General features: G+C 38.1%; 2 protein-coding genes across 8 annotated transcripts; both read left to right on the top strand.

The window, feature by feature from the left end:
* The first annotated feature begins 1,287 nt into the window (after positions 1-1,287).
* LOC112557323 (tripartite motif-containing protein 2-like) lies at positions 1,288-9,625 on the top strand. Of its 3 annotated transcripts, XM_025227110.1 has the most exons (5): positions 1,290-1,479; positions 1,797-2,238; positions 2,398-2,614; positions 6,621-7,164; positions 7,346-9,625. In XM_025227110.1, the coding sequence occupies exons 4-5, from the start codon at positions 6,631-6,633 to the stop codon at positions 8,132-8,134; spliced, it is 1,323 nt and encodes a 440-aa protein (XP_025082895.1). In that variant the 5' UTR covers positions 1,290-1,479; positions 1,797-2,238; positions 2,398-2,614; positions 6,621-6,630; the 3' UTR covers positions 8,135-9,625. The 3 variants fall into 3 exon arrangements, with proteins under 3 accessions (XP_025082894.1, XP_025082895.1, XP_025082896.1); XM_025227109.1 differs by lacking the exon at positions 2,398-2,614 and having other exon boundaries at positions 1,288-1,479; XM_025227111.1 differs by lacking the exons at positions 1,290-1,479; positions 1,797-2,238 and having other exon boundaries at positions 2,261-2,614.
* Positions 9,626-10,917: 1,292 nt separating this feature from the next.
* LOC112557321 lies at positions 10,918-16,741 on the top strand. 5 transcript variants are annotated; one of them, XM_025227107.1, is made up of 6 exons: positions 10,918-11,067; positions 11,476-11,658; positions 11,995-12,040; positions 12,309-12,312; positions 13,610-14,146; positions 14,337-16,741. In XM_025227107.1, the coding sequence occupies exons 5-6, from the start codon at positions 13,616-13,618 to the stop codon at positions 15,555-15,557; spliced, it is 1,752 nt and encodes a 583-aa protein (XP_025082892.1). In that variant the 5' UTR covers positions 10,918-11,067; positions 11,476-11,658; positions 11,995-12,040; positions 12,309-12,312; positions 13,610-13,615; the 3' UTR covers positions 15,558-16,741. The 5 variants fall into 5 exon arrangements, with proteins under 5 accessions (XP_025082892.1, XP_025082890.1, XP_025082891.1 ...); XM_025227105.1 differs by lacking the exon at positions 12,309-12,312 and having other exon boundaries at positions 13,607-14,146; XM_025227106.1 differs by lacking the exon at positions 12,309-12,312 and having other exon boundaries at positions 11,476-11,663; positions 13,607-14,146.
* Positions 16,742-17,410: the final 669 nt, after the last annotated feature.

Raw genomic sequence — 17,410 nt, 5'->3', positions numbered from 1 at the left:
GAGAAAAGAGATAAGAAGAAGGTAAAGCCAGTGTCTACATTTCAATAATTTGATTTCAATGATGTCATCATGTAACCCACAACTGAAGACATGCATCCTTGAGCACACAAGACCAGTGTCCAGAGCCTGTCTACTGTCTATATACAATCATGCAAACTCTGAATTTGGAGACAATTTTGTTGTTTGTAATTTTGCTGAGAATCAAAAATTGTATTCACAATTTGTACAAATGTATTACGAGAAGCATGTCTAGGACGCTTTAAATACCATTTAGCGGATAAGCTGAAGCAGACTTTCTTCTTTAAACTCATCAGTTTACTACTGGTGAACCATATTTTTGTTTGTTTGGATTCCCCGTCGTGTAATACATGAAAAACAACTGAAGATTTAAACCAAATCTTACTAAATTTCACTCACTCAGTGTAAAGTCTGTAACCAGCCACATTCGAATCCCACATACATAATGTTTATTATGTCTTAGTTGTGTATAATTAACCGACAGACTTGACTTCAAACGATAATTTTATCTTACTAGCACATTCTGAAACGATGCAATTAATATCACACTTTAAAGTAGTTGGCGGGACTTTACTTTCTAAACTGGTTGACAAATTGTGGAAATAAGAAACATTATATCAAACAGTCGCCGAAAGGAAGGTTTTTTTTAATCTATAAATAGAAAATACTGACGCTGTTCTCGCACGCTTGCTGGCTTATAAACTGTACATTTTTCGTGCCAGCAACCAAAATATATATCATCTGCTATGTTTTAGGAGCCAAAGAGAAGCGAGAGGCAGTCGCAGGACAGGTAGGTTTTTGATCTATAAATAGAAAATAACTACGCTGTTCTCTCACCCTCGCTAGCTTATAAACTTTATAGCTTTCAGCACTCAAATATATTCATGTTTTACAGGTTAAAAGAAATAAACTTTATTAAATAAGTTTGGTACTGTTAAGAAACTTGTGGAAAGATCAGCAAAAAAGAAAAATTTATGTCCAAAAGCGACGGTGTGGAGGATGTTTTCTCCTTACAACAGGACTGTGACAACTGGTGGGAGAGAGATGAAGGCGGAGAGAAAAATGTATGAATTGACCCATCACTGTAGACTTCTCTAACGAGCCCTGATCACATTAAGAGGCGGGCGCTGTCGTGCGCGCGTCGGAAGTGGTGGGGGAAATGAAAGACCTCGCATGGGGGGGGGGCTGGAGGGGACTTCTCACAAAGAAAAGAAAACAAGTTTCTTCTCTGGACCGGACTGTTACAATCCAGATCCCTCTCCCTTTGACTTTTCACCCCCTTCTTCTTTACCTTTGTTCTTTTCGCGCGCGCGGGATCCTTGGCGCGTCTTGCTGTGGTTTCTGGACAGTCGCCACCCAGCAGCGAACGGTGCCGGACGAGTGGGGCGGTGCTAGACCGTGGCCCCGGTAACTGGCGTTTTCACCTCTATCGATCACGAGCTCTATCACGAGCTGTTCTGGGTGAGTAGAGGTCTTTTTCTTTGTTCTACACCACTCCCGTCTGTGGGGGCCTTTACTTGGGGGTGGAAGTTTGAATGAGAGAATCTGTATATTTTCCACGTTCTCATAATTTTCCTTGAGTGTAAGACATGTACCATGTTAGGCTAGCGTGTGTGAAGGCAGGGTCGCGACGCATGTGGCATGCACCCGTGCGGATTTTATATGTTTAGGACCATTAGTCTGTTGGTCACCTGTATATACATGTACTAGAATATTTGTTTAGAAACTGTAGGTGTGGGAGAGCCGTTTTTTGATTGGTTGGATTGCTCTCTCTACAGGCTTATGTCTCATTCTTCTGTGTTCCTCTTCCTGTTGTCATTTTTGCTACGTGTCTACGTGTCTTCACATTCTTTATCGTGCCACTGTTCGGCATTTTGACCACCCCCACCCTGCCTCCTCACGACTCGACGGCGCGTGAACCCGTGACCCTGCTGCGCCAGTGTGCGGCCATACCCTCTACGGAGCACCAAGAGCGGGGCCCTGTGAGCAGGGGGTCACGTGACCAGCGACCTAGCCACGCCTCGTGCCTGGACGAGAGGAAGAAAGGGGGTCCAGCTGGACGAGAGAGGGAGAGAGAGAGGGGGGGTCGGCGTTGGCACGCATGACCAGAGGGCGGGCTGCCACCAGCAAACACCCCGAACGGACGCTTGAGCGGTCACCCCGCGGCACGTGTGGGTGTTGTGTTTTGTTCACGATTACTGTGACTCGCCTGTGCACAGGGTAATTGTTTTATTTTCAATTTTACTCTTTGTGTTGATTGTTTATTTTTATATACCCCTTTTCTTTGTGTGAGCGTTAGAGACATTGATACTTGTTTTGTGTGTGTGTGTGTGAGAATTCGGAGCAAGATTGTACAGATAGACACTCTTCTCGACGCAGACAGCCCCCTCGTGCAGCTCATGCTAAGACCGGTAATCAAGTAAAGCAAGCACGAGTAGTCAGAGTTGTCTGCCCAGTGAATGGAGGACCTCGAAAATGGACTACGGTACCCTAAAAAGAACACCAACAAGAAAAAAGTGACAAGATGCCCACCAAAAGGCCCACCACAGTTCATCAAAATTACTATCATATAATATCGAGGGACTTTCTGTGGACGGTAAGACAGACTTGCTGCTACTGTTTAATAAATTTGACATTGTTTAACATTCTGCAAATCAGTGCCTGAGGCTATGTTCCCAAATTTTACGGTTTTTACCTCCCAGCTCTTAAATTTGTCAGATTCCCCCGGCAGGCTTTCGGGCGGTGTCGCTTTACTAATTAAGAATGACTCGAGACAATTTGTTACACAAATTTTTGTTGAATTTGACAACATGGTCGCTATTAAGATGTCAAACAACTGATGGGAGATCAAGACGTTGTACTTTTAGGTCTGTACATTTCCCCACCAAATTCACATTACTATAAAGATACTGATATCTACAATGACATAGCCATATTAGAAGACTGTATACTAGAAGTGTCAAAACAACTAGGGGAATTACCACTGATGATTATAGGCGACCGGAATGCAAGGACAGGATCCGAGAATTAGAGTACAGCTGACGATGATGAGAGTGGTATAGATCGACAGTGTGTTACTACTTTATGTAATTTTCACAGATGCTCCGCGGATGTAATAATTAATTCTTTTGGACGCTACTTGTTGCAGTTCTGTAATGGAATTAATCTTGTAATTGTTAGTGGTTTAAAAACATTGCACACTTCTAGCTATGGTACTTTTAGTGGAAACTTTACATATATCTCTAGCACAGGTTGCTGTGTTATTGATTATTTTATTGTTTCTGAAACTTTACTGAGGATGTGCCATCTTCTCCCAGTTTTACCTATGGTGGAATCCAAACACATGCCTGTAGAGTTGAAGTACTTAACTCGTTTCGATAGTAGGGATCAAGAAGCAAATTTCAGAATGTAATTTTGAAAAATTTATATGGAAAGGTGATAAAATCTTAGTTTCAGATCAAGCTTCAAAGTGATGTTGTGCAAAGCCTCTTTAGGGAGGCTGAAAATCTTATTGTAAAAGACATAAATACTGCCCTTACAATGTTCAGTGATGACTTATGGTTAGCTGGTGAATGTGTTAAGAAGACCATATACACAGGGAGAGAGAGAAAAAAAGTTTGGTTTGATGCAGAATGTAGAGAAAGCAGGAAACATCTACGCAAGACCCTCAAGAAATTTTGTACATCACAATGTGATGAGGAAAGACAAAAATATCTGCAATATAGGAAAATCTACAAAAAATTGCTTTGTAAGAAAAAAGCAGACCATAAAAACTCTTTAGTGAGATGTCTAAAAGAAAATATAACTGATTCTAAATGGTTTTGGGAAACAGTCAAGACCATCCAGAGGAAACCCCCAGTTGCACACCCTGTACCTACTGAACAATGGTTCAACCATTTTAACTGTGTTTTTAATCCAAGCAGAGAAGTGACAGACAGCAGTATTGCAGCTCGTTATAATAGTATAACATAGGATATTAGTAGCACCACTAAGGAAAATGATGAAGCACTAAACAGTTTTATCTCAGAAGAATAAATAGTAAATGTTTTGAGATCCTTAAACAACAAGAAGGCAGCTGGGCCAGATGGCTTAATTGGAGAACTTTATAAATATGCCTTGGATTATGTCCTCCCTTTTCTCACCACATACTTTAACTACCTGTTTGACAACAGCCTATTTCCTGACCAGTGAACTGAATCAATAATACAACCATTACACAAAAAAAGGTGATCCCAGTAAACCAGAAAATTATCGAGACATTTTTCTACTAAATCTCTGTAGTAAAATATATAGTGCTATTTTGATTAAGAGAATTACAGATTGGATGGAGGACAATGAAATAATCGGGGAAGAACAAGTAGGGTTCAGGAGAGGGTACAGTACCATAGACCAAGCTTTTTTCCTCATGGCATTAATTCAGAAACAGCTACTAAACCATAAAAAATTGTATTTTGCTTTCATAGACTTTTGTCAAGCGTTCGATATGGTTTCAAGAAACAAGCTATGGAATATACTTATAAAAAAATGGTTTAAAAGGAAAAATGGTTTTAGCAATCCAAAGCATGTACAATAATGTAAAGGCTAGAGTGCGAGCTGGTGCAAAACTGTCTGATTATATTGAATGTCCCTGTGACCTTAAATAAGGTGAGATTTGCAGCCCTGTATTATTTACTTTGTTTATAAAAGAACTAACAAAGGACATAAATGAGTATGGGAAGTATAGTGTCCAGCTAACCCCAGAACTTATTGAGATATTTATTTTACTTTTTGCTGATGATGTTGCCCTTGTATCAGATACAATCATTGGACTGCAGAACCAGCTGAACATTCTTTTTCAGTGCTCAAGGTCTTTAAATCTTGCTGTTAATCTTGATAAATCAAATTTCTTGATTTTTCGAAATGGTGGTTTTATATCTTGTAAAGAAAAATGGTTATTTGGTAATTCTTTTTTAAAAATTGTGAATGTATACAAATACTTGGGTATAGTTTTCTCCACAAGGTGTATTTTTACACATGCATTAGAAGATATAGCTGAAAAAGCAAAGAGGAGAGTTATAAGTATTCTGAAACTGTTGTGGTACATTGTTGATACTTCACCTAACCTGTTTTTCAAACTTTTTGATGCACAGGTCCAGCCAATACTTTTATAGGGCTCTGAAATATGGGGTCTGTGTACCAGTAATGATAGCATTGAGAAGGTTCACACCTTCGCAATGAAAAGATTTTTAGGAGTCATAACGAGGACACGTAACTCGTTGACATATGGGGAATGTGGTAGATTCCCTTTGTCTGTTAATGCATCAGTGCGGTGTGTTGGATATTGGCTCCTTTGCTAAGAATGCCACAAACTAGACTCCAGAAAAAAGCCTATTTAATGTTAACACTACTTCATGAGCAAAACAAGAAAACATGGCTGCACTTTATTATGATATTTTTGTATAAATATGGTTTTGGCATAGTGTGGGAAAGCCAAGGGACTGGAGATGATAAACTGTTCCTACAAATCCTGAAGCAGACTGATAGACTGTTACCACCAACAGTGGCGTAATGCTATTCAAAGCAGTTCAAGATATATCCCATACAATACATTCAAGACTCATATTATTTTAAGCAACTATCTTGTCTGGTTGAAACACAGAGGCATAAGAGATACCTTCATAAAATTTAGAATGGGTATAACTGTACTTAAATGCCATCAGCAGCGTTATTTTTTAACTCAGTCAAAATGTTTGAACTGCCCCTTTTGCCCTGACATAGTTGAAACTGAACAGCACTTTCTCCTTACATGCCCTAAATATATGGACCTTCGTAAACTTTTCATCCCTAAAAAATATTCTAAGCACCCTTCCCTTTTCCATTTCACACTCTTGATGTCAGATAATAGAATGCGAACTACGCTACGTCTTGAATCTTTTGTTTATAATGCACTGGAAATAAGAAAAAACTGTGACTTAGACCAAAGATATGTTAATGTTAGTTGGTTATATTCTGTCTTGTGACTAAAATTAATTTGATAAGTATTAATTTGTACTTGCATATTTATATAACTGTATGGTGTATGGTTAAATGACAATGCATATCTTTACTTGCACCTGGGCATGTTGTGCTTACCTATAATTATATTACTATTGATATATATCTTTGATGGTTATGCTTTCCCTTGAAAAGGGCTGATGGCCTATTCAATAAACTGATTCTGATTCTGAGTGAGAGGAACATTTTAGAAAACAATGATTACACTGATAAAGACGTTAATGTACCACTCGCTTAATTCCTTTTTGGAACAGAGAGTGAGGGCGTAGACGTTTTCGTATATTTTGTTGTTTTTATGTGTTCATGCTGACTGGAACGCAGTGACATTTTCTGCAACTGATTCTTATATTACAGGTATCACCCAATTTTTTCAATGTAACTTCCTCTGTCTACAGTCTTAAAAAGAAAATAATAACCAATTTTCATTTAAATACACACTTCATCTAGATAATTGTTTGTATGTGTTATAGATTAAGAAAATTCAACATTTAAATAACTTATAGTCTCGTGTTTTTCTTTTCTTGTAAACTGTAGAGAACTATTCCCGTATTCTCTTGATTTAATTCCAGGCACACTATCATGGCAGCCGCAGACATGGCTTCTGCTCAAATAAACATGACATGTGCAATATGCACAGAAGTTTTTACATCTCCGAGATTCCTGCCCTGTCACCACACCTTCTGTCTAGAGTGTCTGGAGCAACTGGCAAATCGCTATGGAAACACCATCCCGTGTCCTACCTGTAGAACTCCCTTTGTAGTACCGCCAGGTGGTGTGTGTGATCTACAAGTCAACTTCTACTTCACGGACGAAGCTCTGGAGCAGGCGCGTAGTGATGAAAACCATTCAAAGTGTCCTGTTCACACTAAAGAACGTGTTCTATTTTACTGTGCCCAGTGTGACCAAGCCATCTGTATGAGATGTAAGCTGACTAAACACGATGGGCACGTTACCGAAGATCTGTCCGAGACCGCAAGTCGTTGTCAGCAAACCATTAAACAGGAAATGCATCGTCTAGAGGAAGCCATTGCCTTCTTGACCAACAATGTTTTAGAATGCTTGAAAGAAAATGAGAAACGAGCCCGAGAGAAGCGAAATGGAATCTCGAAACAGGTTGGTTAATATTCTCTTTTTTTTCTCTCTCTCTCACCCACTACACAAGCACACACACAGAGAGAAGATACCACGACGGACAAAGATGCTTCTTGGGTATATAATACTTAAGATTAAAAATATACTACTTTTTATGACATAAAAGATTTTATCCACAAAAATTTTTTTCCATTTCCAACAGATTCAAGACCGGTTTGACTTTATTGTAGCAATGGCACAAGAATATCGTTACCAAGCACAGCAACAACTGGAAGAAATCTCCGATAGTTTGGAAGAAGAAATGGCTGCTGACACACAGCGAGTACAAGGCGAACTTGACTCCCTTCTTCAGCTTAAAAACCGCACCACACTGGCCCTGACTTCGGCCAGTGACACAGAGGTCCTGCAGGTGGAGAAAGAGATAACAAAGGGAAAAGGAAGCTTCGAGCGCCTAAAAGAACTTGAAGACAGACTGCCTGATAGGCGTTTCTGTCCCGGCCTCCATGGCGACTACACCAACGACATTAAAGAGGACATCAAGAGGTTCATTGGGACCCCAGTCAGACTGGACTTTCCGATTGTACAAAACGTGGACATGGAATGCCTTGGTCAATGTGATGATTGGGAATGTAGGGAAGTGCACGCTCTTCGGCAAAGAGAGGATAAAAGTATTGATGTCATTTATGGAGGAACAGGAGGTGACTTTTCCAAAGAGATATACGCGATCTGGAGGTTTGCAAGCTCTAAAGTTATAGTTCACACATGTGAAACACGGATGTCATGCGTCACACGTAAACCTTATATTTGGGAATGGAAAGACTCGGAGATCAGGACACTTGGTTCAAAGAGTACAAGCGTATTTGGTATTTTTCAGGATTATGTAGAGGGCTTATGTTGTATTAGTCCAATGGAGCTAAAAGAAAAAGATGGAAAGGAAATATCTGCTTCAGGTGAACCTCTGCTTTTTCCAGGGGTAAAAAAAAATACATAACTTTGACGCAAGCCTTCATGGTTCTTTCTTTGCTGTGGTAGACGAAGAGGAGCATCAAGACGAAGATGAAAATTCATGTTTTGAAGCAATAATGAGTAAGGAGAATGCACGACGAAATGGTTACCGCGTCGTGCGACTTTACTCTAGGATGTCTAATGACCCCATAGCGACCTACGAGTCACCGAAGCAACCCTTCTTCCCGACAGACGTCTGCTTCTATAACGAAAATTTGCTGCTGATCGCTGATTGGATGAACGACTGCGTGCACGTGACAAACGTCAGTTTGACTGACCTGACTGACCTGTTCGTCTGCTACCTGCCCGGAAGTGGAAACATTGTGAGGCCCACAGCTCTGAACCTTGACCTTAACGGCCGCTTGCTTATTGGATGTGGCGATGGTTTGGTCCTGAAATATCCTGGTGACATTTCTGAACTGTATTGACCTTTCTGCCCTTACACATTTCAACTACTGTCTACTCACCATTCAACGCTCCTGTTCACCTGAAGGCTACGGGACAAAAGCACGTGACGGGGCTGTGGTCATTTCTATTTTTAGCGTTTCTCATTCAGCCGCTGTTTAGGTTTGTGGATTCCATATGCACTCGATTTTTAAAAGAGAATGGTTTAAAATGTTTTACAGAAACAGTGGTACATACTTGCTTTTTATTACAGACTTTGATGTTTCGTGTTTTGTCAAGGTGTATGGTAATTCACTCCTGTACAGTGTTCTGGATATCTTAGTTTACTGTTCTCACATATATCATATAACTAAACATTTACTACTGAAACAATGTTGAATTAGAACGCCTATAACCTTTATTATTTTTGCTGATAAATCACTGTATTTTTTGTTTAATTTAGTAAATTATGCTAATTATTCAAATATTTTTCATTTCTATGTTTTTGACGAAAGGAGAAAAAGTCTGTACGGCAAACCAGTCGTTTCATTTTGCCAATCCGCAGAAAATGTCATTTCGCGGCCAAAATATTTCTTTTAGAATCTGATATAATCTTATAAAAGACTGAAAATAGTTGACTAATATCGTGGGGATTACTGAGCGTATGTGCTTTGGTTTTGCTTTTTTAACAAGAATTTCAATTCTTTATTTCACATCTTAGCTCGTGTAAATTGTACTCATTAGTTCTAGTATATTGCAGAGAAAGATCTGTGGATACAATTTTTTGTGTTGATGTGTTACTTTAGAATGCTAGCGCTGCAAAGAGCGCTTAAAGCTGAGAAAAAGTTGCATCGAAATGTAATTATAACTAAATTAAAATTTTGATTTGAGAAATTTAGTTCATTTCTGTATCTGGTTGTCATGGTATTTTATTTTATAACTTACACGTCGGTTATCTTCTTATTCGGAATGAAAAATGTCAAGTGGATTGATTTCATGGTTTAATTTTAATTTCTTACTTATTCGGTCTTTTAAATGTTAAAGCATGAAGACTGATGCAAGTATACATTCAAAAATAAATATTTGAACTGTTTTATGTATGATATATGTAATACTGTACGTGCATTTATTGGTTTCACATTTAACTTTGTTTTAAAAGGTTGTTAGATGTACTCTTGATAGATAAATAGTAAAGTGCTTTATTTCACCTCATGCCTTTTGTGTTATAAAACCTACTGGTCCTTAACTTAGCCTGGACAAAACTACTCGTGCTCTATATTTCACACCTTTTATAAAATCATATTATTCTCTTGTGAAAAAATCCACAACAGACTCCAAGCTAGAGACATGTAGCAACGAGTTGCATGTTATTTAAACTGGATAATGAAATATAACCATGGAATTAAAATTGTCTACAATTTATTTTATTATATCGCAAGATACTGTTTCGGTTATATAACAATAATTAAAAACAATGAATGTCTCTGACACACACTGGTATAATAAACTCTCTCTTTCACACCTACACACAGACTGTATATACTTCTCTGTATATTATTTTAGTAATATGCTTTTTATGACTTATTCTCTGCTCCGGTATTGCTAAGGACCTGAGGTACAGTGAAGATACCAAGGGAGTGTAGTCCATTGGAAGGGATGTAATCATTCATGCAGATATTGTGTGTCAAGTCTGTAGTATAGTATTTCCAGGCCTAATGTAGGAGGGTCATCGGGGTTGAGGGCCTGGGGATTTTTTCTATGTAGCGGGGTACTACAACTTTGACCCTATAAGGTCATTTTTCCTCATTTACTAAACATTCTCATGTAAACAACCCTTGTTTACAACTCTTGCTATCTCTGCCTGCTACAAGAAAGATGTTTTTGGTTTATAAATGTCAGACCTAACTGTGCCAGTCAGGTGATATCTACACAACGTAGCACAAGTCTCTAGTTATAAGTTACTCAATTGTATAAAAAAAACAAGATCGATTTTATCTATGATTGACTTTATATCTGTAGTTATCTCTTTTTACATAATGCAGTGCTGCTCAGCCTTCCATCTTACTCATTCTTTGTAATCGTCGATAGTGATTAGTATAATGTGTAACGAGCAACTAGATTGTCTATATGGCTGCAATATCTCCTGTATTAAGTTAAATTTGTTATTATTATTATTAACGAGTTGGTGGTTACACTGTAACTTGAAACATGTACCATGAAATCGGGAATTTCCACCAGAGGGCGCGGTCTATAAATCTGCTAAAAATAGACAGTAAGGTGTCAAGATCGATGTGTGATTAAATAATAGTTTGACCCTAATCGTAAACTAATCGTACTTTAGTTCCTTCCTATACAATGAAACCATGAAGTTTGGGATAATAGGGTCACTCACTATGGACATCTACAAACATGATGTCACATTCTATTCATGGCTAGAGTCTATAAATAAAAGCTTTCCATATATGGTTTCTTTTCCCGGAACTGAGCCCTGCGCCATGACAGGGTGTGTCTAGTGCGTCACGAACTGTTCTACAGGTAAGAGATATTCTTACAACTCAAAACATATTCATTTTGTAGTGAGATTTTGTACTCATTTAAGCTAAGTCTTAACAAAATTAGTTTTTAAAATGCTCATGAGAAGGAAGGTAGTGAATTATTCGTGTCAAAATAGATCGTTGTTAATGAGGTACACTTATCAAGTCCAACATATATTAATGAGCGGTGGGATAGCTACTTAATTAGCGACTTATCTTTCCTGGGCAAAGTATTCAGGTTCGGGTATAGTCGATCTTGTACGTAGTTTGAACAGCTATTACTAAAAATAGTTACTATTATTTTTTTAAATCAATCTTCCCAGCGAATGAAGGCCAAAAACTCACGACCACTTGTTTTTTGAATATTATCAACCAATAATCTACAATATGTTTATCTATGTTTCCATAGGCGACCGGCCGATGTGCTTTAAATCCGATTTGGTCTGACCTCGACTTTCTGTCTGTGGTGATCTTCCTTTGCTTAACACTGTGCTGCTCAGTCTTTCACTTCTTTGGTTTTGGTCGTCGCCATCGTCATCGTCGTCGGCTGTGGTTGTTATATGTCTACAGAGCAATAGGCTTGGATATATTGGTTATGTATTGTGCTATATAAATCAATTTTATTGCTACTATTCTTATTCAAGGATCGATAACTTATCTAGAACATGAAAGAATTTTTATAAAATCGGCAATTTTGACAACAGAGAGAGAATCCATAAATCTGCTTAAAAGAGGCAGCAATGAATATGTGATTAAACAATAATATTTTAACTCTAGCTGTGCTAGACAATAAAAACATGAGCTTCGGGTTAATATACCATAGACATCTAACAACATGATGTCATGTTCCAGTCATGATTACCACCAGACCCCGTGTATTCTATAAGTAGAAACCTTTACTATATTTTACTTTAAAATTGGTTTCCAGAGCCGTGACAGTAGACGTCAGTTTGTTCTTCACACCTGTTCTACAGGTAAGAGATATTCATTCAGTTAAGTAGGTTCTTTTGTAGGGAGCTCACTTTGGGTCGGTTGTAGTTAATGTGAGTAATGACTCACTGTATGTGAATTACTTTAGTAGTTCGAAAGACAGTATTTCGTGTTTATTCTATTGACAACACCAACTGTCAACACGAAACAGTGAGTTCTAAGACCAGTGTGTGGCACATGCAGTCAGCTCGTCCTTACCTAGACAAATGTTCATCATCATATAATTGCACCTCAGACACTTGATGGTGTCAGACATTTCTTATGACAGTCTCTCCCCGTCGTCCTCCACCACAACGTGTTAGAAACGAGATAAAGTTTGATATTTGCTTGAAGCCATTGCATAAATAACTAAAGTAGTGTTCAGAAATCAGATTGATACAACAGATTAATGCAATGACAAGCAGTTTTTCTTTGGTGTAGATGTTTGAAGTGGTAGAATTAAATTAAGATTTCATCTCATTACCTGCAAACATATCTTGAAATTGTCTGGCGGTATGTATGCCTACTTTGCTAAGTGTCATGATATGATATAAAAGTTCCATATAATTCAAATGAGAGTTTAATAAAAGTGATACTTCTGAGATGATGAATGTACGAAATGTAACCTGTCTTTTCAAAAAGATTATAAAAGTATTGTTTTAAATTATATCAACCCTTAAAGGCTAAAGCACTTTCAGGTTTTTTACAGATTTTAAATAATTATTGAAGTTCATTTATAATAAAATTGAAATTAGAAGGTTTGCAGTAAATAATGCATGTTAACATAGATTGTTTTGAATGATACACTTAGGAAAGTAATGTACGGCTTGTTTACGAAAAGAAATCCTAGTAGCACCCAATGAATTTCTCCGGCAAACTTTTTCATCTGGATGCATTCTCAAAGTTTGGTTCATTGCTTTATGTGTTGGAGTGTGTCACGCGTGATACAATAGTGAAACAATCTTTAATGAATGTGACTCACGGTATCAATTACCGCCCCTTACTCAAAGAGCTTTTCCAATGCTTGAAATATAAGTTGACAATCAAATCTCATCCGTGATAGTTCACGGGATACACCCATCACAAAAGCTGTGTTGTGACTGTGACAAATAACATTGTGTGTGGTGTGGTAGTGACAGCAGCACCACAAAGTGACTGCAGATGACTTAGCAAGCGACTTCCATGTTTGTAAATGAGAGGAACACTTCAGCAAACAGTGATTACACTGATAAAGATGTTTAATTCATTCGCTTAATTCATTTTTGAAAGAGAGAGTGAGGGAGTAGTATTTTGCTGTTTTCATGTGTTCATGCTGACTGGAACACTGACATTTTCTGCAACTGCTGCTTATATTAGAGGTCTCACCCATTTTTGTATTTAACTTCCTCTGTCTACAGTCTTCAAAAGAAAATAATAACCAGTTTTCATTAAAATACAGACTTCCTCTCTAAAATTGTTTGTATGTGTTATAGATTAAGAAAGTTCAACATTTAGATAACATATAATCTCGTGTTTTTCCTTTCTTGTGAACTGTAGAGAAATATTCCCGTAATCTCTTGATTTAATTCCAGGACACTATCATGGCAGCTTCAGACATGGCTTCTGCTCAGATAAACATGACATGTGCAATATGCAGAGAAGTTTTTACATCTCCGAGATTTCTGCCCTGTCATCACACCTTCTGTCTAGAGTGTCTGGAGCAACTGGCAAACGTCCATGGAAACACCATCCCGTGTCCTACCTGTAGAGCTCGTGCTACTGTACCGCCAGGTGGTGTGCGTGCTCTACAAGTCAACTTCTACTTCACTGACGAAGCTCTAGAGCAGGCTCGCAGTGATGAAACCCATTTAAAGTGTCCTGTTCACACTAAAGAACATGTCCTATTCTACTGTGCCCAGTGTGACCAAGCCATCTGCTTGAGATGTAAGCTGACTAAACACGATGGGCACGTTACCGAAGATCTGTCCGAGGCCGCAAGTCGTTCTAAGCAAACCATTAAACAGGAACTGCATCGTCTAGAGGATTCCATTGATCACGTGACCAACAAATTAGAATGTTTGAAAGGAAATGAGAAACGAGCCCGAGAGAAGCGAAATGGAATCTCCAAACAGGTTGGTAAATGCTGTCTCTCTCTCTGTCTCTCTCTGTCTCTCACCCATCACACACATATATGCAGAGAGAAGAAACCACGACAGACTGTTGCAAGATGCTTTTTGGGCATTGATTATTATGATTAAAAATATAATGCTTTTTATGACATAAAGATTTTGAATCCAGAAATACTGTTTCCATTTCCAACAGATTCAAGTCCGGTTTGACTTTATTGTAGCAATGGCACAAGAATATCGTGACCAAGCACAGCAACAACTGGAAGAAATCTCCGATAGTTTGGAAAAAGAAATGGCTGCTGACACACAGCGAGTACAAGGCGAACTTAACTCCCTTCTACAGCTTAAAAACCACACTAGACTGACGCTGACTTCAGCCTGTGACACAGAGGTCCTGCAGGTGGAGAAAGAGATAACAAAGGGAGAAGGAAGCTCCGAGCGCCTAAAAGAACTTGAAGACGGACTGCCTGATACGTATTTCTGTCCCGGTCTCCATGGCGACTTCAACAACGACATTAAAGAGGACATCAAGTGGTTCATTGGGATCCCAGTCATACTGAACTTTCCGATTGTACAAAACGTGGACATGGATTGCTTGGATCAATGTGATGATAGCGAATGTAATGAAGTGCACGCTCTTCGGCAAAGAGAGGACACAACTTTTGATGTCATTTATGGAGGAACAGGAGGCGACTTTTCCAATGAGAAGCACATGACCTGGGGGTCTGCAGGCTCTAAAGTTATGATTAACACTTATAAAATGCGGGTAACATATGTCACACGTAAATCTTATCTGTGGCAATGGAAAGACTCAGAGAACAGGGCATTTGGTTCCAAGAGTATAAGCATGTTTGGCATGGTTCAAAACTGTCCAAAGGGTTTATGTTATATTAGTCGAATGGAGCTAAAATGGGAAAATGGAAAGGAAACATGTAATTTTGGTGACTATCTGCTTTTTCCGGGGGTACAAAAAATACATAACTTTGACGCAAATCTTCCTGGATCTTTCTTTGCTGTGGTAGACGAAGAGGAGCATCAACACGGAGATGAAAATTCAAGTCATGAAGCAATAATAAGTAAGAATGGACAAGAAAATGGTTACCGTGTTGTACGACTTTATTCTCGCAAGTCTAATGACCCCATAGCGACCTACAAGTCACCGAAACAACCCTTCTTCCCGACAGACGTCTGCTTCTATGACGAAAAGTTGCTACTGATCGCTGATTGGATGAACGACAGTGTGCACGTGACAAAAGTCACTACAACTGGCCTGACGTTCGTCGACTACCTGCCCGGAAGTGGAAACATTGTGAGGCCCACAGCTCTGAACCTTGACCTTAACGGCCGCTTGCTTATTGGATGTGGCGACGGTTTGGTCCTGAAATATCCTGGTGACATTTCTGAAATGTATTGACCTTTCTGCACTTACACATTTTATCTACTGTCTACTCACCATTCCAAGCTCCTGTTCACCTGAAGGCTACGGGACTAAAGCACGTGACGGGGCTGTTGCCTGTCATTTCTATTTTTAGCGTTTCTCATTCAGTCGCTGTTTTGGTTTTTGGATAATATAATGTGGATAACATAATGCACTCGATTTTTAAAAGAGAATGGTTTAAAATGTTTTACAGAAACAGTGGTACATACTTTTTCTTACAGACCTTGATGTTTCGTGTTTTGTCAAGGTGTATGGTAATTCACTCCTGTACAGTGTTCTGGATATCTTAGTTTACTGTTCTCACATATAACATATAACTAAACACTTACTACAGAAACAATGTTGAATTAGAACGCCTATAACCTTCATTATTTTTGCTGATAAATCACTGAATTTTTTGTTTCATTTAGTAAATGATGCTAATTATTCAGATATTTTTGATTTCTATGTTTTGGGACGAAAGGAAAAAAAGTCTGTACGGCAAACCAGTCGTTTCATTTTGCCAATCCGCTGAAAATGTCTTCTCGTGCCCAAAATATTTCTTTCAGAACATAATAACCCACGACATAAAGCAGTGTTTAAATATCGTTGCGATTGCTGAACGTATGTGCTTTGACTTTCCTTTTTCACAAGAATTACAATTCTTTATTTCACATCTTAACTCGTGTAAATTGTACTCATTTGTTTTAGTATATTGCAGAAAAAGAGCTGTGGATACAATTTTTGTTGTTGTTGTTTTTGGCTATTAGTTACTTTAGAATTCTAGCGCTGCAAAGAGCGCTTAAAGCTGAGAAAAAGTTGTATCGAAATGTAATTATAACTAAATTAAAAATTTTGTTTGAGAAATTTAGTTCATTTCTGTGTCTGTTTGTCGTGGTATTTTATTTTATAACTTACACGTCGGTTATCTTCATGTTCAAAAAGAAAAAGGTCAAGCAGATTTATTGTTATGGTTTAATATTAATTTTTTACTTATTCGGTCTTTTAAATGTTAAAGCGTGAAAACTGATGCAAGAATGCATTCAAAAATAAATGTTTAAACTGTTTTATGTATGATATGTGTACGTGCATTTATTGGTTTCACATTTAACTTGCTTTCAAAATGTTGTTAGATGTACTCTTTATAGACTCTAAATAGTAAAGTGCTTTATTTCAAAAAATGCCTTTTGTGTTATAAAACCTACTGGTCCTGAATAACTGTGCCTGCACAAAACTACTAGTGCTCTATATTACAGACCTTTTTAAAAATCATATTATTCTCTTGTGAAAAAAGCCACAACAGACTCCAAACTAGAGGCATGAAGTAACAAGTTGCATGTTATTAAAACTGGATAATAAAATATAACCATGGAATTAAATTGTCTACAATTTATTTTATTATATCGCAAGATACTGTTTCGGTTATATAACAATAATTAAAAAAATGAATTTCTCTGACACACACTGGTATAATAAACTCTCTCTTTCACACCTACACACAGACTGTATATACTTCTCTGTATATTATTTTAGTGATATGCTTTTTATGACTTATTCTCTGCTCCGGTATTGCTAAGGACCTGAGGTACAGAGAAGATACCAAGGGAGTGTAGTCCATTGGAAGGGATGTAATTACTCATGCAGATATTGTGTGTCAAGTCTGTAGTATAGTATTTCCAGGCCTAATGTAGGAGGGTCATCGGGGTTGAGGGCCTGGGGATTTTTTCTATGTAGCGGGGTACTACAACTTTGACCCTCTAAGGTTATTTTTCCTCATTTACTAACCACTCTCATGTAAACAGCTCTTGGTAGCTCTGCCTCCTACAACAAAGATGTTGGTTTATAAATGT

This window comes from Pomacea canaliculata, linkage group LG2, assembly GCF_003073045.1.
Source record: "Pomacea canaliculata isolate SZHN2017 linkage group LG2, ASM307304v1, whole genome shotgun sequence".
Taxonomy (NCBI): Eukaryota; Metazoa; Mollusca; class Gastropoda; order Architaenioglossa; family Ampullariidae; genus Pomacea; species Pomacea canaliculata.
The sequence above is the reverse complement of the archived record's forward strand: the minus strand, read 5'-3'. Positions and strand labels throughout refer to the sequence as shown.